Genomic DNA, 27,984 nt, shown 5'->3' with positions numbered 1-27,984 from the left:
CAGCCATCGCAGAAACACATATGACAAGAGCATAACATAACAGAGAGACTACAGAATGACCAAAAATAATACATCACTGTGCTTCAGTTTTAAGATTCGTCACTAAAAAGGATGGACAAAACATGCCATTTCTTCCTCACAGCAGTTCATCATTGGCAATGTTCATAACCATAATGGCTGCATGATCCTTACTGGAGTACATATCTACATTATAGGACTAAAGAGAATTTTTAGATATCGAAACGGCTGACCGAGTCGTTGAAACATCCAAGCTGAGCTTACATATTTTACATAACGTGACTACAAACAGCAAAGGCTTACTACAAATCTGTTAGCATTAATGTAGAAAGCTGTAATCCTCACTGGGTCATTTGCACACTCTTGAGTCTCTTTGCAGCCTGCGCAAATCCTATAATAACCTGCAACTCATCCAATTGCTTCAGGTTGCACAACAAGCAATTGGGTTTGGAGAATCCCAAGTCAATCTATTGTTGAGAAATCTACTCTTAGGAGAAAACATAAACGAAGTGACATGACGAAATTGCTAAATTACTTGTGACATAAAATGCCTCTGGACTGCATCAATTAGCTGTTCCTTAGAGGGGTTAGGACTGGCATCCACCTGATCCAGACCAAAAAACGAAATCAAAGGATAATACAGGCAATGAGATGTTGCATCGATGGGGGAAATTCAATACTTATTAACTATGAAACAGTAATCATGGATTTAGAACCTACGAGATTAAAGTGATGCCAATATCTCCATAATGCTCTTGTTTCTAGTTTGCTCAGATCAACTTTCTGCACCGACCACATAAGAACATTTCTTTGTAAGAAGCACAAAGATAACTTTAAAATGCATCGAGACCATATATTTGCAGAAAGAAAGTCACACAAAGGACATCAATCAAGAATGTCAAGACTGCAGAAACACACCCAAGGCATTCTGTAGCATGTCTACCAGCAATGTCATATAGCAAATACAAGAGCAAATGGTGTCAGGTGCTAAGACCCAAAAGCTGAATCACATTTGCTATCGCCTTTCCATGGCATGCATTTTTCATGCAGAAGTTGTTGGTACAAGCTTACCGTTGTACCCCTGGAAGATGAGACAGACCCCTTGGAATGTGAATCACAAGAATATGACCGACTCAAGGATTTGTTAGATGATCCTTTGTGGTGCCTAACCCTTGACTTGTGTGGCTTTTGTGATTTCATATCATCAGATGCTGCAAAATATGGTTACAGTAAAAAATTGAGTTCAAGAGGATAAAAACATGATAAAACCATGCCAAAAGCCATAACTAAAGCAGCAAAAGATATTTTTGTATAAAAATATCCCACCTCAGCAACAACGATGCTCTTTCTAAAGAATAATTCCAATCTATCACGATGTACTAAAAAACATGGCTTTTCACAGCCTGGATGATAAGTGCAGTTCTGTTTGTAAATAAAAAAGTCAAAATAAAGCTGACTTGCAACATACCAAGCCCATTAGCTCCAAGATTGGTCTAAACCCTAGTTGAACCTGCCTAATTTTGAGCTGAACCGACTTGAACCAATTTGGAATCACCCAGGTCCACCCTGAACCAATCTGGAATCATGTGGGTCCAGCTTGAACTGGAATGAAATCACCCAAATCTGAGTTGAACTGAACTGAAATCATACAAACCCAGCCAAATCATCCAAATCCAGCTTGAACCGGACTGGATTGATTCGACGACACTCTGATCTGGCCTGAATCCAGTTCAAGTTCAGTCACATTGGGCCAGTGGGTCAGCACACGCTGGGCCATGCTAGCCCGCTGGGTTGGTGCAGGTCAGGTTGGACCTGACTCAAGTTAGGTCCAGTCTGCCCTAGCCAACCAGTCCGACTTAAGCTGGGTCCAGTCTAGGCCAAACCCAAGCCAAACTGAGCTAGGGTCAGCTCAACAGTCACCTCTCACAATTAAAACCGAGTTTTTTCAATTAATTTATAACATGAAGACATAACAATATTAAATAGGGTTTGAAGACATAAATATGAGGGCGGGCCTTGGAACAATAATAAGGTTGTTCCTTTGCGACGTAGGAGATCAATATTCGAGTTACAGAAATAGCATCTCTATATTTAGAGGTATTGCAACATATATTGCCTCTCCCCAAACTGCGCATTGACGAGAACCTCATGCACTGCATATACCCTATTTTCTTGAAGACATGAAAATCTTTAGATTGGATTCACAAAATTTGAGAATAACACTAGCATTAATAATAATCTAATTTAAATACATAAGCTCACCCATGTCTGACCCATTCCAATGCATGTTATCACATTCAGTCTCATCATCTTCCTCATGGCCTATAGGAGCTTCAATCACACTAAGGGCATTCCTTTGCAGTTTTACTTCTATACCATTAGTCAGAACCTGCAATTTCAAAATATAACTAGTGATGCATTAGTTCATATTAAAGGCAATAAGAAACAGATTGCAATGGATATTAAATAATTTTATCTAGGCTGATCAAAGCTAGGAAGAAAGGTCAGAAACATAAACTAACTACAAAGCAAGTGACTAACAATCAAGGCACCACAATATGCAACTATTGTTGCAGCAGTTACACACACATATAAGCACCAGTATAGAGCCATCACAAGTTTTTCTTGTTCATGCATGTAACAACCAGACAACTGAACTAACCCACACACTGAGGACAGTAGTCCAGTCATTTCTTTTGTACGCAGAAGCGCCCACTCCAAAATAAACAGGAGATTTTAGTTGGCTCGAAAGATAAATAGAAAACGTTCTCATGTCATATAGAGGACCAGGAACTTCTTACGGATGGTAATATTTGCCACATATGTCATCATGCATGTTAGATGGAGTTATCAATCATCATTTTCCATTTTAACTACATAGATAGAATATCGAAGGAGGATTCATCCTAATCAAACAAATTTGCAAACTATCTGCATCATGCAAATGAAGTGGGTTATAGATTATGCAAATGAAGTAGATCCAGAAAAAAATTGAGATCACAAAAATAACAAAAGAGTCAGAAATTGCTAAATGGCTTCATTCAGTTTCGCTATATAGAAAACTCGATGAATGATGTCAGTGGCAATTGCAAAATAAGGAAAGGAGATATAAAATCAAGGCCAGAAAAAACAGCACGCATGGAAAGGAAAACAGTGGTCCATATCATGTAGATTGTAGAACAAGGAAATATTAGCAAGTGCACAGAGTGCAAGGCAACAAAATGGGAAGTTCATAGCAGACTTTATATCAAATGAGACATTGATATTTTTCAATTGAAAATTAAATTCTAATATGGAAAAAAAAAAACAGATCGTTTTTTTTTTTGTGCATTCTCTTCTTTTTTCAATTCCCACCAACAACATCGACTTACCATTGCACTAAACTCCAACATCAAGCTAGAATACAATATGAGAAAAGCACATTTTTCACCCTTCAAAGTTATACATCTCTACTAGCATCAACCACACATAATATTCAAGTCCACAGAGCTCCTAGTAAACAGAATCAGAAGACAATTCACTATGAAACGCTGTCCATATTTGATTGTGATTAGGCAGGTCTTGAATAAAGCCAACACATGGCTTTTTCGCTTAAAATTACTTGGAATAAGAAAACTAAAAAAGCGAATCAAATGATATCGTTAAAGAGAAATGAAACAGTAAAATGTTACATACAGAAGTCTCGCTTGCAGAAAGTGAAAGATGTGAAGATCACACCAGATTTGAGTTTAAAAGAGAATCCCAATATTCGAATCGCCCCACTTTAAATCATACAAAATATAATTGACCAAACAAATGCAGCTTTGATTTAAGGAAAAGATGTGAAAGAGACGAAAATGACCATCTTTTATCAAGGCCCACAATGCCAAACGATCTTTTTCTTAGCCCAAGACAACAACAAGAAAAACCTACTAATTTGAACCCTAAACTCACCAAATTGATCCACATTGTGCAATTGAAGCCCGGAAAAGAAAACCTCAATCGGTTTTGACTTGAAACCCTAAAAATTTCAACACCGAAACACGAATATCTCCGAAAAGAACAAATTTTCCAGCAAGAAACCCAGATTTCAGCGGGGATCAACGGATAGAATGCAATTTTACCAGCCAATGCCATCCGCCGAGGCCGACGGCTTTCTTGACGACCCCATGGAGGCCAACGAGCACCGACTTGGTGCGATTGTTGCCAGTCACCACCACCTTAGTATGCCGCGGGAGCACCGAGAGCTCCTCCTCGCTGCTCTCTCCGCAGCTCTGCTGGCATCCGCCGCTCATGCCCAGCATCACTCCTCCACCTCAATTTCCCACACAGAAATATATTAATGATCCGAGAAGTCGAAGGAATCAGATACCCACGCCAAATTGGAAGCAGCGATCGATCATTGCAGTAGAAAGTTGGCGTTTTCGACGAAATTCGAGCGAATATGGGGGGAATTATTTGAGAGAGATTGGAGATCGAGAAAGAGTGTGACAGTGTTCTCTTTTCTCTTCTCGTCTTTTCTGACCCTTTCTTGCGCCTGTCTCTCTCGGGCGATGAATCCCGACGACCAGGGGCGAGCCAACCAAAAACTGACACGTGCATGAGGGTCGTGCGGGCCGCGGCGCGCCTCGGATTCGAAGATAGCGGTTACGGAGTTGGAGCGTTATCTTTTCCCAAATGACGAGTTTGCCCCTCATTGCCTTTTGGTTTTGGGTGACAGATCCGACCCGATACGATAAGAACGGATGGTATTACTCACTGGTTTTCTCTGAAGTATTAACTATCGATTCCACTCTAAATCTATTAGAAACGTACTCTTATCGAATTCAAATCAAATTAATTATTTAATGACTCGCTACCAACTTTTCTACTTCAATTTATCTTAACCATGATTCGATAGTATCCAAACTCTATTTAAACGGGTCGGGTTGACCGCTAATGTGAGGACGGCCAGAAACCGTGAAGTAGATTATTTGAAGTTATGCGGGACCCGCATAGATACTCGCCCGGTGATTGGAGGCGAGGGCGGTGCCAAACGGGCCCCACAGACGACGCCACCATTCGCCCAGTCACGAGGAGGTATTCCGTTTGTACGCGACCCCGGCCCCGCCATGGGGCCGCTCCTACCAACCCGGGAAAGGCGCTGGCTAAAAATCTATGGGCGACGCCACTGCGGTTTTCCCGCCACATCCATACAATCGTGGCCGTCGATCCCGAGTCTCGAAGTCGCTGGTCCGTCGGATGACGTGTAGCGCCCTTGAGTCGGGGGAGCGGCGCGACATCTTTAGACTTCGTGTCGGCGATGGATCAGTGATTGCCATCGTTTGAATCCTGTACTCGTTCTTCCTGTTACGTCTGCTTGCTTCTGCAATATTGGATTCCAAAGCCACGAGGCTTCTGTCAAGAAGACACTGCAGAAGGAAGATGAGCCGAAGAAGAACGATCAAAGAGTGCAGCGGTAGAGGCTTTGAGAAGGACACTGATTGAGCTCAGACTCTCCGCGTCTTCCTCATTCTTTGGACACTGGTTAGAGGATCGGTTCATGAACACACAAGCTTGTGACTTAAAAGAGTAGTGACAAGAGTCAATTCACTTGTTGTCACTGCTAGATGTGATGCAACATGCAACAATCTTTGTCTTCGCATTAAGTCTCGATGGAAGTCTTCTCCATGGGAATCAAAGTGCTCGAGTCCTCTGTCATCGTAGCTGTAAAGAGGCATTTGACTTCTAATTAGACAGATATATGTTAAGTATATAGAGATCTCAGACTGTAGTAAATGTGTGTTATCCAACTCTTCTTTCTTTAAACCTTGAAAAGCTGTCTCCCAAACTTGTACTGTACACTGAGAAAGTGTAATCTCCGAGTGCTCTCAATCATCCATCTGCTTTTTGCCTTCTCATTTGTTCTTTTTGCCAATGCTATGGTCACATTAGTACTATATTCCACATACTGTTCTGCAAATGATTCAATCCTAAAGTCCTATTCTGATCGACCATAGATAATATAGAGTATGTACACATGAAGAATGATGTTTATAGACAGTGAAGGTTTGGGTTTATTCCCAAGAAAAAAGAGGAATGAGCCTTCTTATCATCTCTGTGACTGAGTTATATAAGGATACAGATGGTAAGGTCTCAATTTATCTGAATTGGCAATATTTCATATGATTCACTTGATGCATGGAAAACTTTTGTGCAATTTGCATATTTGTATCCCTTCTCACTTTGCTGAGTCTTTGAGGGAAATCAAAGAGCAGTGTGAGCCCAAAAGTGTTGATCCTTATCTTTAGAATTCTACAGACTTCTTTGAGGACCCACTGCACACATGATTTATTCTCTTGGAAGCAGCATGAGCTTACATCCTTTGCTGCAACTTTTCTTTTAGATAAAGGTTAATGGTGGTAAAAGTTGCTACTTTTATCCACTGAGCTGACAGCTTGGCTGGCAAGACAAGAAATCAGAGAAAGAATTTGTATAGGTAAATCAAGTCAGAAGCAACTGCTCAGTGATAAATCAGAAATCAACAACCAATCACAACATAGTGTCATGGAATAGCAGACAAATGAGCATTTGTAAGAGGCAGATACAGGAAAGCCTAACAAACTATATAATTCACATTAGATCAAGAAAGAGAATGTAAACATACTGTTTAACATACTGTGAAATCAACACCCATCTGCTATGATTTTATTTATTCACATAAACTGGGTGAATCTAAGATGAAACCTAATAGCAATGATCCTCCAGATGCCCCCTAATAAAGCAGAAGATGTAACTGATACTGTGACCGCTGAGGTAACTTGTGCAATACAACAGAAGCTGTGTGAAGATAAAATATGCCATATGGCAAGGATTTCTCAATGAAATCTGCAACTTGAATTCCTAACCACCTCCGGATGAAGTTCTAATTAGTGAGACAACTCTTGTTCAAAGAACACTGACAAAAAAAAGGCAGTGTTTCTCTAGATTTTGAACCCAAGCTTCCCAGCGAAGTTGCTAGACAATTGCAATTCTTCATTAGAATGACCTCATAATCTACTTTGTCGACAACTATAGGATGAGTGAGATGACTGACTAAAATGATCCAAAGCAGCAGTATTTCTTGCCAAGCTTTGCAATCTTACCAGTCTTCTTCAATCCATTACCCTGCATACTCCTGACATCAAATGAACTATCAGCAACTTGGTTTGTCTGACTGCCCTCAGATTTTTCTGATTTATCATCTCTCGTGCACTGCACCTCCTCATTAGATACAGGAAGTCCTTGGTCTAAAATTTCGTTTCGAGGCAGTGAACTGGTAGCCATATTCTCTTCAGTCACGATATTGTTATTGCCATGAATTGAGCCTGCGAATAAAAAAATATAAAATTAGCATCTTTTTCAGATATTGTGAAGTAAAGTGCTTGTGTATAGCCATTTTTCAGATAACATCCACCATATCAAACTAGAAACACACAAACACAGTATTCTCTTTGAAGTTTGTCATGAGGGTGAGAATTTATTTGCAGCAACAAAGATATCAAATATTGATCTCTGCTCAGGACAAAATTCATGCACAATAAAGCAAAAACCAATTTAACTTAACCGATACCAAAGTGAGGCAATCTGCTTTTAAGAATAAATCTTAATCATGGATATGATATAGCATAAGCCTGAATAATCTACAAGATTTGCAGAAGTCCAGCATTTGGTTAGCTTGAGAAAGTCAGAAGTGTTCAACAAGAAGATATGTTGCTACAAACATGGAATCCTAATTATAACACATGCTTAAACTATAAGACGGTACCATCTTAAATTAACATAGTATTATGTGTGCCTAAACTAATCAATAAAAGTTCACAAATTTGCCATACCTGGTGAGGAAGGCCTAACAGCAGTCTGACTTGATTCGATTAAGATGGGGATACTAAATCTACGATCTAAATATTCTTCATCAGATCTCATGTTGTCTTCATCCCCAACAGATAACAAAAATGCATCAGCATCAAAGTAGTCATAAGAATCATTTGACACACAGCTGGAATTGTTTGAACTGGATGAAGATGTCTCTGGACTCATTAAATCATTCAGTTCCAGGTAATCTCCAATTGAAAAATTGCAATTTGATTCTATCTCTTCCACTACATTCTCATGTAATGGTTCACCAACACTTTCAGAGAATGCCGGTTGCCCCTGCTCATTCAAGGAAACAACCCTCTTAATTGTCCAACTGAAATATACACTAAAATTAATCACAAAGCTTGAGCATGATTCTGAAAAGGTCTTAATGTATAGTAGTTTAAAAAGAATGACAAGAGAAAAGACAACAATCAGATAGAGCAAGGATAGAAATCACATTCAATACGTGACAGCCCTGAACAAAATTCAGGGTTCCACATCTGACAAATGATTGGTAGCAATGACAAAAACAAACCATCAGTTAGGAAGATAACAATATACAGAGCACCGACAGAACCATAATCAGTATATGATTATTCTGAATAAGTTCAAGATGCAGCATGTGACTTTGATGACCATAGGTATTTATTAGGAAAATATGAAGACATTGTAGGTCCATAAATACGAACAAGTAATCCGTAGAATTTGGCAAAAGTAGTAAGACTAAATAGGGTCTCCTACCAGGGATCTGTTGAGCACATTTTTGGAAGGTAAATCTGTTTCTTCTGGTTCTCGATAGACTTGCACCAATTGGATGATATATTCACCACCAACATTGGCACTAGCAGAATAGTGTTGTTCTTCGTATTCTGTCCAATCATTTTGCAAGAAAACTCGGCATAATGAATTATAGTCCTGCGGAAAGATTTGTGCATATCAATCATATAATTAAAGGTATACAAAACAAATAAAACATGGGCTAGGTAATGGAAAAAAATGTAGTAAGTACCTTTTGTTGATTAAACCCATTCCCAGTCTTACACTCTACCTGATATTTAATCATCATCCACCTAGTTTTATTTCCCTTGGGTACTTTCCCTTCATAATATTCCATTGTCGTTTTCCTACCAACACAAGTGGTATTCGTGAATATTCTGCACTCATCCTTTATTCTCCAGAATCCAGACTTTGTCTCTGTAATTGTATTTCTCCTGTTCGGATATTGCTGGCCTTTGGAGTTGCACAAGTACCAAGAATCTTCTGCATAACAAATATTCCCTATTCATTTCCTTTTTGCAGTCTAATCGAACTTATCAAGTGCAACATAAATAAAGTGTTAAAGGAGAGAGAGAACAACAGAACAAGCTGAAGCTCTTATTTCCACTCAGGGTTGAAGTTTTGTATTTTTTTCCTTCAAAAAGTAAGCTTGTTCACTCTACGTGTTCAAGAAAACTTAGGAACTACATTGCTAGCTGATAAAACAAAATATGTTCCCTTGATGAATGTCCATGCATTTAGCTTCTTTTTTTTTTTGTAAGTCTCACAGGGTTATATGGATACTTAATCTCAATGTAACTGACATGGATTAGTCTACCTCCTCCACTTAAATATTAGTGCAAATTGCAATTGCAAGGGATTCACATCATTAGAGGATTCTGACCTTTTTGTAGATCGCTTTACGAACTTTTAGAATCTAGATTTAGCAAAATTATGGAAAAAGAATTTAAACTGTAAGTGGATGTCCTTGGTGGTCGTGCATGGCTAATCAAGTTACAAGCAAAAGAACAACCTGATCTTTTGCTCATCTTTGCAATGAATTCCACATTGTTAAAAAGTTACTATAATCTATGACAATAGAACATTAGTATTCAAGGCTATTAAGTTTCCACAATTTTCGCTGATGTTAGAAGTTATTGCTTTCAAGCCCCTTCTTTTACATAAAAGCACAATCTCTAATGTAAAATAAGATACGAAATATCCATGTAATGACATTCAATCCTTCGGAAGCTAGATATATCCACACCATTAACAGTGCAAGGAAAAAACAACTCGTCACAAACATCAAGATACCTGACAGTTGTATGCAAACCACGACAAGGGTATAAGTATTAATCAATTCAAAGCTAACCAGAAGAATTCGATGGTTCGATGTTGAAAGGATCGACCCCAGTGATCAGATTCGCCAGGATCAGATCCCCCATAGTTCTTCCTCCTAATAACTGTATAACTTCTTCATCAGACCAATGTTTATTGATACAAAGCTGAACAGATATTGGGGCTGAAGGGCACATATCAAACCTGATTCAAGAAAAGCAAAATAAATGCAAGGTCAAACGCAGCCAGAATAAATGGTAAAGCTTCCTTCTCTCAAAAAACATAGTACAAGAGAAAAACAAATAAGCATCGCAAGCTCAGAAAAGACCGCTGATCTTGAAATTGAAATTCTTGTAAAATCACATCTTCCTTTGTATAAATTATATCAAACACTACCAAAAACACAAAAAAGACTGTAACTTTCCCCATTAAACTTTGGGGTTAAGCTCAATTGACATGAAAAAATGTGACTTTTGATCCGAAAAGAAAGGTAACACCGAAGTAAAGCAAAGAAAACGACTAAAAAGTCTCGATTCGATTCAAGAACCCGTTTCACGAATATACGTAAAGCTCAAATCAACAATCTCCAGCAATCACACAGAAAGATCCCAAAGAGACTAAAAGATAAAGAATTAGCAACAAATCAAGTGGGGGCATCGAGCACCATAGGATCGATTCGAAAACGACACGGGGGATTCCCTTCCCCTGTTTGATCAAATCATCATCAGCATAACAGAAGAACGAGCAATTGATTACGATCCTAAACTCGTTTACCTCTACTGAAGCAGCGGATGGAGTCGGTGAGTAGAAGCAAAATCGACGACGAGAGCAAGGACAGACGGTAACGGGAACCCAGATCGGGAATAGGCGGCCATCTTTTATAGTGAGACGAAGTGACCGGAAGAAGCTTGGCTATCTTAACCAGGGTTTAGCAGCCCACAATTAGCAAGCTCAGACATGCACTCCCGCCATTACCGGAGCGTTGACGCCGTACATTAGCGCTTGTTTTGTTTCTTGTAACTGTTGCGTAAAACAAAAACGTTTCTGGATTTTGTTTTCGGTGCCTTTTAATGAAAAATAAGGTATAGTTAGTTGGACTTTCAAGGCAACTCGAGGTCCCACTTGAGCATCGTTTAGCCACGGGTATTCCTACCCGTTCGACCCATCAGCCTCATCAGTGGGACCAATCGTGAGACAGGCAGGTATATGTTGAGCAGTAATTTTTTGCGGTGAGTTTGCAAACGGATAATGCCGCGTCCGAGTATTTGTGATTAACGGCGCTTCTCGGCCGTTAGACGAGCGTTTAAGCCAACTCTTTGCCCGTCCTCACTCGCCCCCGTCAACCCACGGTAGCGATTGTCCGATATGGGAACACGTGGCATGAGGCGGATAACCGGGACCACATCCACGTAGACATCCACTTGTACAATCTGAGCTTTTTGTCTGCCACCGTAAAAAAAACAGAAAAAGAGTCCAGAAAACCCTGTATCGACCGAGTCACGATACACGGAATTCACCATCCACCGGTCGACAACTGTGCGGCTCGTGGCTGTCGCCCCACGAAAATAATTTCTCATTGGTGACTGAAGGAGCTCCTGTGGGGTCCACGTAGACTTTCCACCTCGCATAAATTGATTTACGCGTACCAAAAAGAAAAAGGAAACGAACCCGACACACCTTGTCTCGACCGAGCCAGGGTTCAGAGAACTGGCTATCCACTGATCGACAGCTGCGTCTCGTGGCCGTCAACCCATGAAGGATTCTTCTCATTGGTGAACACTAGTTTTCATGTGATATTTTAATTGTATTAGATATTTAAAATTTATAATTGATCGACGGTAGCTTTCTTCGTATTAATTACCTATTCATGGACAAGACAAAAATGCCGTCAATGGAGTCAGAAAGAATGCAGCCTCACACTGCCATACTTTTCCTCCGCCATGCATTGTAAAGGAGATCGTACCATAATATAGCCAAGAAGACTTGTTCCAAGTGCTTTTGCATCAAGCATTGTATGATGGAAGCCATACATCATTTGCGCTGGATGTACACATGAGAGAGAAGAAACCTGGTGATGTTTCTGCAAGGGGAGGAACTAATGCAACCAACCTGATAAGTATGGTGTTCCTGATCTGTGCCAGTTATCTCTATCAAAGAGAGAAGGAAAAGATACCAGTGGTGGATGCGAATATTAGCAGACCAGGAAATAATCTTGATGGAATTTAGTTTGCTTTTAGAGCAGTGTTAGATTGAAATGGTGGTTTTCTGCACAAACTCATCAAGCAAATTGCAAATTAGATGATGATTGTTCATTTAGATGATTGCATCTCTTCTTATACACTCTCTTTTGACCCAAACCTGGGTCTCTAAATTATGCCCTCACCTTGTTTTTGAAGCGCTGTAGCATAACATTTCATTTTTGTAGCCTGTATTCTGCTTTCAGCTATGTGTTCACTAATTCTCAACCAAGATATCATCTCTTGCTATGCTGTCACTGTTTCAGACATTTGAGCCTTTTCCACAAGAAAGAAACACAAGCTTTGGTTCTTCTGAGTTCCCAAGAAAAACTGCACATGGAATATTCTAAATACATACATGCCTGCCATATGTATGCTAGGAAGGATTACAAATTAATTCTTATCTTTAGTTGCCATCTTCTGATTCCTCATGCAGTTTTTGCTTTACCTCTCTAATGATCCAATATCTCTGCAGTGGCTGGTTCCCTACAAAACCCTGTCAAGTATTTTAGGTCATACAAGAACTGTCTGTGGACTAATGCTGTGATGAGTACTCTTTGATTCAGCTCTCACAGCTGGGCTAATAAGTATGAGAAGCAAACTAAGCTGGCTACTCATATCTTCTTTTTTTTCTTTTCTTCTTCTTCTTCGCTCTAATGGTTTCCATTTTCCTTATATCAGTACACTATTTCATCTAGGATTACTGTTGTCATTTGTGTTGTACAGACCACAAGGAAAAAGGCTGTGAGTAGCAGATTTTACCTTGATCTAGAGATAGTGTTTGTTGTCTCTCATCTGTGTAAAATTATCTCATCTTAGTGCATCGTTTTAATTGTGTTAGAAGTTGCTCAGATTGGGAAAACATTATCCCACCAGTCCTGCACAATTAGAATGATGATTCTTGGGATTACAATTTGCTCACAGTGTGGACATCTGAGATCATCACTGTGGCACATGATGTGTGTGTGTGTGTGAGAGAGAGAGAGAGAGAGAGAGAGAGTTTAGTTTTGATATCTTGATAATTAATGAATGATGTAGTTATTTTACTTTGTCTGTTCTGAAATTTAGATAGCACCAAGTATTTGGTCATGGCTGACATCATATAGAGGCATGATGTATAAGCAACCCTGATCAACTGGCAAATGCTGGCTAATGTTGAAGCATAGCTATTTTTTTTAGATTAATTCATTGACTAGAAAAAGCCATGACCAGAAAAAGAAAAAAATAGGTTAAGAAGACAATCATATTAGACTGAAATATATTCCAATCTATTTAATTCGACAGAAGAATCTATGACCGGATTAGTCTTCCGACAACAACAACAACAACAACAACAACAACAAACCGTCTCGAGTACTCGAGCTTTGTTAGTGTGCATTCAATAATTTCTTTTTCTTTTTTAGTGTGACTGGAAACAAACATAAATGAAAAGAGAACTGTGTCAAGGTTTGCTGCTGTAAGAATAAGAACATGTGATGGTTTGACCATGAGAGATAGATAGGCTTAGAAGTGCTCAATTTCCACAAAAGCATGGGATGGACCACCATGGCCATTAATTGAGAGAAGAGGTAAAAGAAGAAGAAGATAGGTGATGTGATCCATTTTAACACCACATGCATCCTTGGATGTTGCCAATTATTTCTGTCTAATTGCTTGAGCTTGACTTACTGGTCAATTGTTTTGTGCCTGTTTGCTGAAAACAAACTGAGCTGAGCTGATGCTATTCTCTGAAACCCTCAATCTAGTTCATATCCTTTAGGTATTGGAAGAAACTTTATCTGGGATTTCTTCTTTAGACCAAACAGATTCTCCTATTTTTGATCATCTGAAATCCATATTAAATGAGTGGATGTTTCAGATCCTATATCTGCTTGAATTTTCAAACACCTCCACCAATGGCAAAATCAATGGAATTTAGTGTCCTGGAATCAGTCATTTCTTGTTATAATCTTGGGTGATTATGATTTCAGATATTGGCTTACACCAACCAAAAACACTGCTCAGGCCATATCATTCATCTAATTATCAGTGACAGGCATTAGCTTACACACAACCTTCAATTTCTACTGCATTTCTGATTTCTCTATTTAATATTTTATGTTATATGAATGAAAATTGATGGATCACAAATAATTGAAATATTAATATTTATTGTTATTATGTGGATAAGGACTTTGAATGGCCTCCACCTGTTTCTACTGCTTGATCCTTTTCAACATTAGCAAAGAGCCCACTCGGCAGGACAAAATCTAGTGGTAGATACTGTTTCCACTCCTTAGCCTCTGTTCTATATCCTGTTCTCTTTCTCCTTGCAAGTACAGGGAAAACAGTTCAACTAAAGACCATTGGACTGAGACTAATCTCCTCCGTCTAATCATAAACAAACAAAACCCAGTTTTCTTGGAGGACAATGTTAAAGCTCAGCAAATCACCGAGCAGATTCTGTGGGTAGCTGATGAACTCCAAAGAAATCTGCAAACCAACAGAGAACAGAGCTCAGGTTTTGAGCTTCTCTGGGCAACAATAAACAAACAACCTCTGTTAATGGCGTCAGAGGCATTGACTAAGGTGTTACAACTCGGGTAAAAACTACGCTCTCAAAAGAATAGAGAGAGGTGTGTTAGGGGCGAGGGTTGTGAGGAGTCTGAGAGAGGTGGGGGGCTTCTCTCGCTGTCATCGAAGAGAATCTGTCCAATCTCATCGCAATAAAATAGAGCCGTACTCTCCTCGTGAGTGATCTCAGACTCTCTGCCCAAAAGCAGCAGCGAGAGAGAGAGAGAGAGAGAGAGAGGAGAAAACAACAGAGTGTAGGAGGAAAAACTGGCAAAGTAGAAGGGAAAAAACACATTTTTGCTTCGGTCCTGCCTTCGCCTCACACCAAGGGCACCTTCCTCTGCCATTGGGAGGGAAAAGGAAGGTCTTCGAGGGGTGGAAGGGGGGGGGGAGGGGCAGGAAGAGAGGGTAAAGGAGGAAAAGGTTGGGTTTTTGGAGGAGGAGTTGGGAGCGGAGGGGAGAAGGGAGGGATGACGTCTGGAGGCGGGCGGCTGCCAACGTGGAAGGAGAGGGAGAACAACAAGCGGCGGGAGCGGCGGCGGAGGGCGATCGCCGCCAAGATCTTCTCCGGGCTACGGGCGCTCGGAAACTACAAGCTGCCCAAGCACTGCGACAACAACGAGGTCCTCAAGGCTCTCTGCCGCGAGGCTGGTTGGATCGTCGAAGACGACGGCACCACCTACCGAAAGGTCTCTCTCCCTCTCTCTCTCTCCTCCTCCTCCTCCTCCTCCTCCTCCTCCTCCCGTTTCTTTTCTGCGATCTGCTGGATATTAAGATATTACCAGTGGTTGTGAAGCTCGGAAATTAGCAGAAATCACACGGGTGGCCTTTTGCAGACGGAAATCTGCATCTCATCATTCCAAAACGAGACCTCGTCAAGAGATCAAAATTTGTTGGTGGGAATAAACCCAAAAATTTGATCTTGACGAGGCTCTTTTGGAATGACCCTATGATTTGATCTCCTTATCGCAGATCCTTTTTCATCGGCAGCTAATTTGCGGTTCCTTGTTTTTTCTTGTTTAGCTTTTATTCATGTTTATTCTCTTTCAAAATAGATCTTCCTTTTTGGCTCTGTGTGGGTGAATGTTTAACTACTTTGGGATGGAGATATTGATTTATTAGTGACTTAGTAGGTGTTGATCTATAATTAATACATATTTTTTCCTGCTTTCCGGGATCTTTTTATTTGATTCCCATGGAATTTTGACTCATCGTCCTCCTTTCTCCACGCAGTTTCTTATGATCATTTGATGTCTCTACTACTAGTTTTGATTGCATCAGATCTTGTACTACATTATGTTTTGAATCTAGCTGCTCAACTGGTGTTTTAACCTCTTCCTGGCTGCAATCTTTCTCATTTATTTGTGCAAGTACTGACCATAGCTATAAAAAAAATTCTACTTTGACATCCCTTTTTTCTTTTGACCAGATCACTTTAGAGGTAGTCTTCTCTGGATTCTCTCATTCAACCCAAGATGATGGTGTTCTTTTTCTGATTGCATTCTTGAACTTTGTGTCCTAGTCTTCTCCCTTTTATTGCTTTTCCCCTTGTTCACTCTAATGATCAGCCCTCCATCTTGCTTTGGAAGTGAGCCTTGAGAGTCGAGAACACAGAAAGGCATCATCCAAACTGATGAAAGAATTGTGAAACAGAAAGAAAGCAAAAGCATGTAAAGACTTGGGAATAAGAGATGAAGGAAAAGGCTTTCATTACTTTCAGTAGATCAAGTGTTGTGCTCATTTTTCTTCTCCCAATTCTTTGTAGCCTTTCAGAAACACAAAGACAAAAGCATGTCAAGCTGAAAAGACATAGTCAGAGTTGATTGAAGATGTATGGAATTAAAAGAAAGGATAAGTATTTCATTACTTTTACTAGATCAAATCTTCATCAAGTCTTGCATCTGAGTAGGAGTGTTCTAAGCAGCATACATTACTCACTCTCAATTATATGTAGTCCTCTGAAGTTCATATTTGAACACTTTCACTAGTTTTCAAAGCTTCGCCAGACACTTGCATTTGGTCAGTGGTACTCTAAGCATCACTGCTTTTATCCTCTCTCAATTCTTCATAATCCTCTGATGCTCATCTGTTCAACAGGGATGCAAGCCACCCCCTCCACCTCCAGAGGTTGCCACAGGAGGCCCGTCGACAAACATAAGCCCTTGCTCTTCTTCGCACCTCCTCAGTCCACTATCCTCTTCGTTCCCGAGTCCCGTTCATTCCTACCATGCAAGCCCATCCTCATCCTCATTCCCAAGCCCGAGTCGTCTTGACAACTCTAACAATCCCAGTGTGAACCCCTCTTGTCTTCTTCCCTTCCTTCGCAACTTATCCACCCTCCCACCTCTTCGAATATCCAACAGTGCACCTGTCACCCCGCCCCTTTCCTCACCGACTGCCTCCCGCCCACCTAAGATTAGGAAGCCAGACTGGGACTACAGTGCATTCCCCCAGTCTCTGTTTGCTGCCTCCGCCCCTGCTAGCCCTACCCGGGGCCGCTATCATGGGCTTCCTGCTGCTATACCTGAATGTGATGAATCTGATGCCTCCACTGTTGGATCTGGGCGGTGGATCAACTTCCAGATGACAGCCCCGGCATCCCCAACCTACAACCTTGTCAATCCAGGAGCAGTTCCGTCAACGAACATAGCAAGTTCTCCAGGCGGAGAGGTGTTGGAGAGGGGGAGAGGAGGCATGGAGTTTGAATTCGAGAGCGGTAGGGTGAAACCTTGGGAGGGGGAGAGGATTCATGACGTCGCGGTGGATGATCTTGATCTCACATTGGGGGTGGGAAGCACGGCATCAAAGTGAAAGATCTCGAGTATGTTTTGCAAAAATGCTTTTTTGCTTAGTTCTAATTTCATCTCAATGCACTGAAGGTTACATCTGCCAAGTTATTGATGTTTAGTTTGCTTCCAAGGTTTGCCCGAATGATTCTCTTGGCACAAGATCTTATTGTTTTGGCTTCTTGTAAGACCATGATGCATGGATACAGATTCCATCTTTCATGACTTCTAAGGCATGGTGGTGATCTGTGGCAATTGCTAATGAGAAATCTTTTGGACTTTAGTTGTATATGTTGTTGCTGAACCTTGCAAGTTTTAGGAAGATATCAGAAAATGCTACTCACTGATGCAACTTCCCATCTTTTTTCTCTTTTCATTAAATTTAGCAGTTCCTGAAAGAAACTGAGCTATCCAATTCTCCTCCTTTAGTGGGTAAAGCTTCGGTTGCAAATGTTCTCATGCAAACTGTTGTCACTTCAATTTTTATCAATTACCTCAACTGATGCTAAGTATACTTATTGAGTTTTGGTCAATCCTGTAGCTTTTTACTGATACCTGCATGAATAATTGGCTGATAGTTGCTGCACAAGCCTGTGACTCTTTTTCTTTCAGATGAAAGAAAACCCTATACAATGATCTAAACTGGACATATTTCAAGACACTCAGAATTGTGGTTCTTGTGAGTCAATACTTAAATTCCTTGTGGGTGGGAACAAAGTGCTGGGGGTTCACAGCCTATTGATTGTTGAATGCTTATCCAATTGTGACACTGCACAAGCTTTAGCTTTGTGTGGGGAAGGGTCAAAGTGCAGCAACAAAAGCTTGAAGGGCCCCTCTCCATGTGATGTGTATGTGTAGGGTGTGATGTTGCTGTTGACCAAACATGGCAAAAGTCTGCTTCCCCAGAATTATAGCTGGGCCCACTGAAAGAGCCCTATCAACTGAAAAGAGTCCATGGATCAAACAGAGTAAGAACAAAGTGCAGCATATCCAATCAAAATCTTACCATGGTCTTACAGGATCAGTGGTAAAAGCTATAGCAACAAAAACAGGGCATGATACAGGGTTTTCTGTTCCAATAACTTAAGAGATGCTTCATAAATCAATGATAAATGATGCTCAAGAGTTTCAATGATCTCATATGACATTTTAACATCCACAAGAAAGTTTATGGAGGTTCTGATTAGAGTTGGTATATGAACTTCATGTTACCCTAACCAAACACTTAATTTGCAATTGTCAAATAGAGACAGTGTAATTGGTCAGAAATGGCATGTTAATTAAAGCATTTCAACCTTCCATCAGATAGAGGAAATGCCAAACAAGCTACAAAGAGCATAAAATGAGTTCCATCTTTCATGAAAGATAATATCAGCAGGCTCTAAGAACATTGGTTCAGCAACAGATGCTCCATCTGAACTCTGGAGTTCTTCATAGATGCACTCCATGCTTCATGACTAAGCAACATAAACAAGGCAGTGAGTTTGTGTATTGTTTCCATTGGCAGAGTTTGGTTCTTAAATTATGAAGACTGCTACTAAAGTTTCTAGGTATCATTTAGCCAACTGAAAGTTACTGCTTGAGCAAAAAGGATTCACACACAAAGAATGGTATACCAAGGAGAGCCATGAGCAGCTTAACCACCAAGGATGATGGGTTCAGTTTGCTTTTTCAGCCATTCAAGTATAGAGCTAAAAGTTCTCTGCAATCAATATCATCAGGAGTTGGCAATGTCAAATCCATCAGTTTCTTTTGGTGAGTTGCCTGTACAGTGAGAGGATAAGGGAAAATCTGACTTCTTTGAGGGAGAAAAGGCAGATGGAAAATTATTATACTGTCAACTTAGTGGTAGCTAAATGGGAAGGTTAGTAATTCAAAGCTAAATGTATTGAAAGTCAATTTCTCATCTTTGTGACAGAGAAATTAGGGTGGCCACTGTTGCCATGAAGGCTTATGAGGTTTTGGATGAGAGAGTAACAATAGGCTGATACTAACTAGGCTAGTTACTGTGATCTTCTAAGGAAGAACTTACCAAAGAAGAAATAATGAGTTCACTCTGAAGAAATGCTGATGGTGAATCCTCAATGAAACAGAGGAATGAACAGATGCTGCATTTAAAATAAGAGCTCCAGTTAAGTGGTAAATCTTGAATTCTGCTACAGTCAGAACTAATGACTGTGAGAAGATTGTTATGGAATTAAATGCAGCAGATGAGCTTGAAACCAAGTAGAAATGCAGTAGGTTGGTGTTCAATGCACTGCTTCATATTTGCTGGTAGCTGAAGTGTTTTGATGATCTGCATGGTGCAGCAAGGGAGGAAGCAATTAGTTTCATTTAATGATCAGTACCGGCTACGAACTCTGCTTGTTTTCTTGGGGCACATCCATCTAAATTTTTCCTTAAAATGTTGATCCATGACAACCAACTGAAGCTCTGTCAATCAAGAACATAATGTATGAACAGGAATACAGGTTCAATGTTAAATTTGTGTGTAAACCATATCAGCAGAAGAATTCAGATTCAATGATAAGCTTCAAGTTTTGGGCTCATAATTCGTTTCGTTTGGCTTTCAGCTACTTATAAGACAAACCTGTACAATTCTACCATTGAATCATTGCAGTGTATTCCTGGCTGAGAACAGTAGAAAACTGTATGCTGCGCTAGAAGTATAATGATATGATTTCTACCATTTCTCATTTATTTTACCCTATCCTTTGCTTTCTATCACATTAAGTAGCCAAACAGTTGCTGCAACATTGTTCTTTAAATTCTCTGCTCCAAGAACTTTGAAGTTCAGAAACAATTATCATGGATTTATTGATCTTCTGAGAATTGCATCAACTGATGTTGTCAGGCATTGCCACCAAAACCATCAACAGCATCATGAAGAAGTAATAAACTCATGCCTTCTATGCTCTTTCCACAGACATATGCAGAAAAACTGGTGCTTCATACAGCTAATTGTTCAACCAGTGTGCATATGTTTCATGTCTTGGATTTTCTGTTCACAATCTAATTTGTTGTTTCATTTATCAAAAAAAATTAGAAGATCAATGTAGAGAAGGATCATTTTGACTTGTAATCAGTCAGTTGAGCAGCTGCAGAGCAAGTTATGACTGACTTGTACTCTCAACTTGTTTTCTCTCTCTGTCTCTCTGTCTCTATTATAGTTCTCTTGAGATCAACTTGTAAAAGCACTAATGATCAATCTTTAGTTCCTACCATGTTTTTTCTCTTGCTTTTCGCTTGTTGATCAACATGCTTATTAACTCTTCGCTCATGTCCACATCTGTGACCAAGCCATGCCTACTTGGACTGATAAGTTCTCAGCTGCTTCCCTTGAGAACATGGCTGTGAGAAAAAGTTGCCACTGCTTGCCATAATAAGAAGCACTTCATGGAGATGTGTACCATGGACCAAGATCGATGACATCATTCTCCTCCTAGAAATGGAATGGCAGGACCGAGAGCCATGAATTTGGAAGAACAAGATGCAATTGATGAGCTCTGACCCAAATGTAGTAATTGTGTGAGAGGAAGATGAGTTCCACATAATTGTCTCTGCATGCATTGAAGGCACCCATGTCCTCTATATAAACATCTGCATCAAACCAACCTATTCAGAAGCAACTTGGGAAGACAAGCTTTGCGTTGTCGATTCCTATCGAATTATAAGCACACAAGAATCTGCAACCCACTAATGCGCTGCTGCTTAAAATGATTACAACAGAACCTCAAGAATTGATTGATTGCAGATGGACTAGATCTATCTCAGGCAGTTTGCGCCTGCTAGATCATCTGTATCAGTATGAAGGCTGATTCCTATAAGCAAATGCATGGAGAAATCATATCTGGTTGGACATGGTCATCGATCAAATCTCATCTTTGCTAGTACCTATCTATCATCACACTGGTTGAATGCACACATGTGATTGGGTCATTTTCAGTTCATTCATTGACTCATGAGATCAGATTCTACATCGAGAACAAGGAGCCTCGGTTTGTTCACTTTGATTACCGTAGAAATACCTTACAGGTGCAGGTCGTAACAGTAAGATATAACATCAAACACTAAATGGGTTCATGCCCCATTGAACACACACACACACACACAGCGAGAGAGAGGGAACTCAATTTATTGTTGCAGTTGGTACTGGTGAGTCGTAGAAGAAGCCTCAACACGCCATATTTATTCCTTTTCTAATGCCTTGCCAAATCTCTCTCTCTCTCTCTCTCTCTCTCTCTCTCTTTCGATATATACATATATATATAAAAATAAAACAGTGTGCGTACGTGTGATGCATTGTTTGTTTGCTGATGAGAATTGGAGTCGAGCATGCTCATGAATGCTCACCAACAAGAAGCAGATCATAACTTCGTGGGAGTTAATGGTGCATGTGAGATCTTAAGACATCGGAAAACGATGTTCCTTTGGACTAGTTGGAGACTGAAAGTGCAGCAATCTACGTTCTTGCTTGCTTCCACCCTCCGACATTAATGTCATGCTTGCTTCACAGGTGAGTGTTGTAGGATAACCCCTAGTCCTGCTGCCAATTCCCATGGGTAATGTATCTAAGAAACAGCTTTTTAGGAAGGAAATGCAGCTGTGTTGTGCGTGGATTGTGGAGTGATGATTGAGGTGGTGCTTAGGTAGGAGAGATGCTCTGGCAATACAAGGAGAAATGAAGTCGGGGGAGATAGATTTTGGTGGCATGAAGAGTCAGGTCATTTAGGGAGATGGTTTTAATGGTGAGATTGTAGGCATTTAAGGCACTCTACTTGTCAACTTTAAATGCTGCGTCTGCCCTCCTCTTAATAAGGTTGGATGAAGGCCATTTAATAACCCCCTTTAGTGGCCACTCCCTGCATGATCTAGTCGAACAAAAGCTGTGGGGAGCTCCCCATTTCTGCTCATTCCCTCCACATTCTCCACCTCTTCCTCTTCCTTCTCAACTTCTGATCTCGCTCTGCTTCCTACAGTGTTCTCAGAATCGATTTGGCTCAATGGGAGAAGAGAAGCAGAGCAAGGGGCAAGTCCTGACGATGATGGATCAAACAGAGCTATCGTTGGGTCCATCTTCGTCGACCTTGAGCAAGAAGACACAGAGTTCCTCTTCGGAATCGGAAGGATGTGGCCGGAGGAAGAGGAAGCAGATCTGGGATGCGAACCCCAGGCAAACTAGCATCGAGCTCCAGCTCAATGATCCCTTGCCGCTTGATTGGGAACGCTGCCTTGACCTACAGGTGGACCTCCTCTCTCTCTCTCTCTCTCTCTCTCTCTCTCTCTCTGATTAGATGAACTGTTACATACAGTATTGCCTTTCTTCTGACGTTCTCTAAATTGATGAATGGCAGACTGGGAGGATCTACTACATGAACAGGAAAACCCTGAAGAGAAGCTGGAGCAGGCCCAAGGAACAAAACCTGGACTTGGAGCTCAACATCTCCACCTTCTCAAGCTCAGAAGAGACGCCGAACTCGAGATCGACAACTCCAGAGGAAGCAAAGAAGCAGCACAGTTCATGTGGCAGCATGGCCGCGGTGGTCTGCGTCAACTGCCACCTCCTCGTCATGCTATGCAAATCATCTCCTTCATGCCCCAACTGCAAGTGCATGCAAACGCCGCTACCGTCTGCGCCACAAGCACCTCCTCCGAAGCTCCAGTCTTCCAAGTCCCCGGAAACCCTAAGTCTCCTCCACTAGTTAGCAGGCAGATGAATGCAACAGGCAAACCAGTGTTGAGAGGTCAATGATCCTGAGAGTGCTGCGTTAAACTGCATCACTGAGAACCTGATGCTTTGTTGTATATTTCATCAAGGAGAGGGTGTTCTTCCTGTGATAAAGGATCTGTCGTGTGTTGCACCCTTTATTGCACTTGAATTGGTAGTTTGAGTTGATGCTCGAGAGGGCATGATCACAAGACAACACATTAAATCTCACCTGATCTCCTCTCCTGTTTCCATGGTAAGTGGCTTTAAACGAAGCTAATTATTTGGACCTTAAATAAGAGGTAAAAGAAAACTGAAGCTTGCGTGCTGCTGAGGAAGTGGAACGATCCCAGGTAAAGGCATGGAACACATCCCTATGCTGATATCTACCTGAGAAAATGGTGCATTTCCCCATGCAATGGCTTGCCTACATATCAAAGTAATTGAACTGAAACATTAAAGACGTTGGACCACAATGTGCAGGGTGTGTGCTGTTGCTGCCAAGAACAAGAGAGCTCGATCTCTCAAAGAGGGCGTGTGTGGAAGTAGGAAGCAGCACAAGTGTTGAGAGCTGAAGAGAGTTGACATCACATTTGCCTGGATGCACAGGGTCTTCCATCTCTCTTATCCTGTGGTGGCAGCAGACCACAGAGCAGATGATGAAATAGTTAGTGTATTCCAGTAGGTGATGGATTGTACTGTGATGTCGGTTGTTTACTCGTTCCTTTCCTTACCCATCATTCTTGCGTAATCTTCATGTTTCCACAACTGCAACATGGCAATTAGATTGGATTTAGAGGGGTATCCAAATATACAGATGTGACAAATGCTTGTGTTTGCCCCATAAGTTGGAAGTATCAGTATTCTCCAAAATGTAGATGATAAACTACCAGTACAAGTTTGTTTTATTGAAATTAAAAAGAAAAAAAAATGTTGTGATGTACAAATTTGTTTCAACATGAGGGAGATTGATTGTCTTGATCGAGGTGGTGTTACTGCTTCAAATACAATTATATCATGATCTGAAGGCCAACCAAAGACACTTTTAATCTAAAGACTTTAGTACAAACACAAGACAAACTTCACCATATTATATGAATACCAAGTTTGGTTCAAATAAGACACTGTATCCATATTCCTGCAACATCCAGTTGGTAATCTAAACAGTCCTTGGTTGTACATCACAACATAAATAGCATAAGAACCACTAGAACCCCACAGGCAATCAGCAATAGGTCATTTGGATTGCTGCCCTTCTTTCTTAGGAGGCACACTGAACACATTCTTCAACAAGTCCTGGATTTTGTTTAGCATCTGAGCCTGTGCAGGGTCACCGCTGCCACCTCCGCCACTGCTGCTCCCCGGTGGAGCACGCTGGCTCTCCTGGAGCTTTATCTTTTCGTATAGATACTGCTTCTCAGCTTCTGCTTCCTCTAGACGACGCTTCAAGTACATACTAGCATAGTCCTCAGCCTTCTCCGATTTGGCTGATGCAATGCTCTGCAGCCTCTCAGCCTCCTGCTTGGCCTCATTGGCCTTTAGTTGGAACATCTCAGCCTCAGCCTGCTTAAGCCTGATGATGCTCTCTAGTTCCTCCACCTGCTGTTTTTTCCTCTGCCTCTCCATTTTTAGCTCCTGAACTTCTCGGGCTTTGTCCTCAACCTCACGATCGCAGGCTTCTAGAGCTAGACGAGCCCGCTTGAACATCCGCATTTTCTCCTCTGCAACCATCTCCATCTTTCTCACAGCTTCTTGGACCACCTCAGCAATTTTATTGCAAGCTTCTTGTGGAGAAATCAGACGCCCAACTTCATCGCTTTCAGAATTCTTTGGTGAATCTAATTCAAGCTCTGCAATAGACATAAAAGAGGCAACTTAAAACCAGCGACGGGTGTCCTGATTTTCTGAAAAAGAAAAGAGGTCTAGGAGAATAAAATGGAAAGGCAGTGGCTCAAGTACATACTGAAGGATGCATCAGAACTCAGTGATTTTGCAAATGATGCCAATCTCGAGATTGATTTTCACAGCTATGTTATTGTTGGAACGACTTCCTCAAAGAATATATGATAATTGGCAGTTAACATTTAGTGTGTACTTACTCGTATACAGAATAGTTTTGCCCCATACCTTGGAAGAAGAGAAGGAGCATTCTGCAAGCCATGGACTCAGGTGTCCCACCTTTTAACTTCTCTACGAGTTCACCACACTTCCGATATAATTTCCTTCCTTTAGGATCCTGACTTAAGTGAAAAATCTTACTAACAAAGTCGAGTTCCCGCATCAAGGCCTCTCGGTTCCACCCAGGAGCGCACTGCTGGAACACATCTTTAACCCATCCTAACAACTCAGATGTTCTGTGGCATGCTTGGCACCTGAAAAGCATCTCAGCATGGCCAACAGCACTCTTAACAGACTGACCTGTCCCAATTTGGCCAACCCGCATGGCACAATCTGTGTGAGTCCAGTGTGTGCATGTATCACATCCGATCCAGCGACATGTATTAACCTCAAAATCAAACTTGTTGCAGATCACACACATGCAGAGATTGCAGAAACCATTCCTACTGGTACATATCTCACAGCTACATTCATCTGCAGGAAGAACACTTTGACAAGCGATGTTCCTGCACCTCTTGTACAAGAAAACCTCGATGAGGCGACCCTGTGGAACACTGACACTCGGATGCAAAAAGGCCTGAATGCCTGTATTGATAGAAACGAGAATTTCGAGCTGCACATGATGAGCAGTAGCAAGGGATTTAGCTGTCAGGTCAACTCTCCCCTGCACAAGCTTCTGGAGATACAAAAACTCTTCTATGTGATGGGAACCCCCTGTACCCTCAAGAATCACCCGAAGTTCAGTTTTAAGCTCCTCTAGAAGCTCATCTGGCATAACCTTCATTTTCTCAGAGACAACCTCAACCCTGTCTCGAGCAACTTCATGAAGTGATAGCCTGTTTGCATTGGAAATCCTCCGAACGACCTGCAGTTCAGCGACTTCATTCTCTCCTTCCTTTTCCTTGTCTACTTTATTTACTGCAATGGCATCAGAACGGTTTGTCTCAATGGGCCAGGTCTCACGAGAGCTGGCACTCTCAGTGTGTGAGTCCTGCCCTTGGTCGGAGTTTGATCCTGGTTCTTGGGTGTCAAGTGATGCTGCAGGGTCTGATGAAGCAAGGGACAGGGACGTCTGCAGTCCTGCAGATCTTGGATGCTGTCGTGGTGGTAGCATAGGCAGTGGTGGTTGGTGGTGATGGTGGTTTGCACCCGAAGAAGTACCCATTATAACTGTTTAGTTTTCTCTTAAGACTTCGCCTGTGTCATTAGAAGAACTTGATCAGCACGACTGCATCACTTGCAGATCTGAAAATCTTTTCTAAATCGTCAAAAGAAGCACACATTAAACTAAACCACTTCAAGAAGGCAACTTTTTCCCAATTAGTGGCACCAAGATCTGATCTTGCTCCACATATCAGTCAAATTGTTATGTTCGAAGTATGCATCTGTCTACACAATATAAACAAAACAAACATGCATGATTGCGTTTATGTTCGAATTGTTAGAACCAATAAACAAATGAAACGTCAAACTAAAACGCTAAAAGGATTTATGTACAAAAGCATGAAAACGAACGTCCCCTTCCAAGAAGCGAAAATTTTCACTACGTAGCGCCAAAAAATGCAATCTTGCCCCTGAAATCAGCCAAATCACATTCTTCAGGAACGACGATACACATTTCTGGAATCTTTAATCCTGATCTGAACAAAAACCAACAAGAGCACCGAGAGAAGGGGAAACTTAAAGTTCAACAGATGAAGGCACCAGTATAAGTCCAAGATGGACGATTCACCCACATCTAACACGGTGCACGCTAAATCAGAACAAGAAATAAGTAATCTAGAACCCTATAAGCAGAATTCACCTCCAACCTAGAAGGGGGACGAATCCGGGTGATCTGCGGCAAGATCGCGTAGATGGAGCTGAATCTCCGGGGAAAAGGACTGCAGGAAGGCCGGAGGAAGACTTCGAGAAAAGGGAGAAGGAGCAAGGAGCCGGTCGACGAAAGGGATTAGGGTTTGCACCAGAACCCCTCGCTCTCTCTCTCTCTCTCTCTCTCTCTCCTTTTCCTTTCTCAAGGCCGCAGGCAGGGACAGGCGACAGAACCATAGGAGGGTGGATTCCAACTCGTCAATGGGACGACCGGCACTGCCGGTGGGAACGACACCGGTTGAACCGTCCTCAGTTACGTTGGCCCGCATTTTCCAACCACTAGAAATCTTCCACGTCGTCACATAATGCTGTAAAATGCAATTCCACATACAGCAGATCCTGAATTTCTTTTTACACGTGTCAAAGTAGAAAAACATTATTGTGCACTAATTTGTTGTGATTATGCCAAATGGCTTTCAACATTATTCATAACTACAATAAAATGTGATTAGCATTAATGTGATTGTGCCCTGTGACAAAAAAGAACTTTGATACACCTCATAAAATATTTGACCAGTTAAGACAAAACAATCTGTTTGACATCCACTGTCCGGCAGAGTCAAAAGTCAATGCTTCCCTTTGCAGCAATGGTGTCACCACGTTGTGCTTCCTTCATGCGAAGCCAATATCTAAATTAATGTTAATGTAATTAAAGGAAGATATCCTTTCAACGACTCGATCAAGTTGAAGTGAAAGAACTGGGTTTGGATCCCGTGCAAGAGCAGAAGTTTTGTTAGACACC

The 27,984-nt window shown here is 41.2% G+C and overlaps 5 protein-coding genes across 12 annotated transcripts; 2 read left to right on the top strand and 3 right to left on the bottom strand.

The window, feature by feature from the left end:
- Positions 1-56: 56 nt before the first annotated feature.
- LOC135598885 (uncharacterized) lies at positions 57-4,447 on the bottom strand. The gene is made up of 6 exons (XM_065093314.1): positions 4,122-4,447; positions 2,281-2,407; positions 1,090-1,229; positions 739-801; positions 554-622; positions 57-437 (listed from the first exon to the last, which is right to left on the bottom strand). Exons 1-6 carry the CDS (start codon positions 4,299-4,301, stop codon positions 360-362), a joined length of 657 nt encoding a protein of 218 aa, XP_064949386.1. The 5' UTR covers positions 4,302-4,447; the 3' UTR covers positions 57-359.
- Positions 4,448-6,581: 2,134 nt separating this feature from the next.
- On the bottom strand, positions 6,582-10,907 carry LOC135598874 (NAC domain-containing protein 26-like). 3 transcript variants are annotated; one of them, XM_065093301.1, is made up of 6 exons: positions 10,744-10,907; positions 10,004-10,173; positions 8,885-9,135; positions 8,617-8,790; positions 7,851-8,169; positions 6,582-7,343 (listed from the first exon to the last, which is right to left on the bottom strand). In XM_065093301.1, the coding sequence occupies exons 2-6, from the start codon at positions 10,164-10,166 to the stop codon at positions 7,072-7,074; spliced, it is 1,179 nt and encodes a 392-aa protein (XP_064949373.1). In that variant the 5' UTR covers positions 10,167-10,173; positions 10,744-10,907; the 3' UTR covers positions 6,582-7,071. The 3 variants fall into 3 exon arrangements, with proteins under 3 accessions (XP_064949373.1, XP_064949379.1, XP_064949365.1); XM_065093307.1 differs by having other exon boundaries at positions 7,851-8,206; positions 10,744-10,900; XM_065093293.1 differs by having other exon boundaries at positions 8,885-9,132; positions 10,744-10,900.
- A 3,959-nt stretch (positions 10,908-14,866) lies between these two features.
- On the top strand, positions 14,867-17,834 carry LOC103976179 (protein BZR1 homolog 1). The gene is made up of 2 exons (XM_009391388.3): positions 14,867-15,448; positions 16,857-17,834. The coding sequence occupies exons 1-2, from the start codon at positions 15,230-15,232 to the stop codon at positions 17,568-17,570; spliced, it is 933 nt and encodes a 310-aa protein (XP_009389663.1). The 5' UTR covers positions 14,867-15,229; the 3' UTR covers positions 17,571-17,834.
- A 4,556-nt stretch (positions 17,835-22,390) lies between these two features.
- LOC103976416 (protein CURLY FLAG LEAF 1-like) lies at positions 22,391-23,456 on the top strand. The gene is made up of 2 exons (XM_009391606.3): positions 22,391-22,788; positions 22,900-23,456. Exons 1-2 carry the CDS (start codon positions 22,549-22,551, stop codon positions 23,245-23,247), a joined length of 588 nt encoding a protein of 195 aa, XP_009389881.2. The 5' UTR covers positions 22,391-22,548; the 3' UTR covers positions 23,248-23,456.
- Positions 23,457-24,325: 869 nt separating this feature from the next.
- LOC135598851 (OBERON-like protein) lies at positions 24,326-27,422 on the bottom strand. 6 transcript variants are annotated; one of them, XM_065093262.1, is made up of 5 exons: positions 27,175-27,422; positions 26,868-26,944; positions 26,652-26,759; positions 25,380-26,567; positions 24,326-25,102 (listed from the first exon to the last, which is right to left on the bottom strand). In XM_065093262.1, exons 4-5 carry the CDS (start codon positions 26,533-26,535, stop codon positions 24,489-24,491), a joined length of 1,770 nt encoding a protein of 589 aa, XP_064949334.1. In that variant the 5' UTR covers positions 26,536-26,567; positions 26,652-26,759; positions 26,868-26,944; positions 27,175-27,422; the 3' UTR covers positions 24,326-24,488. The 6 variants fall into 6 exon arrangements, with proteins under 6 accessions (XP_064949334.1, XP_064949348.1, XP_064949341.1 ...); XM_065093276.1 differs by having other exon boundaries at positions 27,182-27,422; XM_065093269.1 differs by lacking the exon at positions 26,868-26,944.
- Positions 27,423-27,984: the final 562 nt, after the last annotated feature.

The sequence above is a fragment of the Musa acuminata genome, chromosome BXJ1-2 (genome assembly GCF_036884655.1).
Source record: "Musa acuminata AAA Group cultivar baxijiao chromosome BXJ1-2, Cavendish_Baxijiao_AAA, whole genome shotgun sequence".
In the NCBI taxonomy this organism is placed as follows: Eukaryota; Viridiplantae; Streptophyta; class Magnoliopsida; order Zingiberales; family Musaceae; genus Musa; species Musa acuminata.
This window is presented reverse-complemented; position numbering and strand designations above follow the sequence as displayed.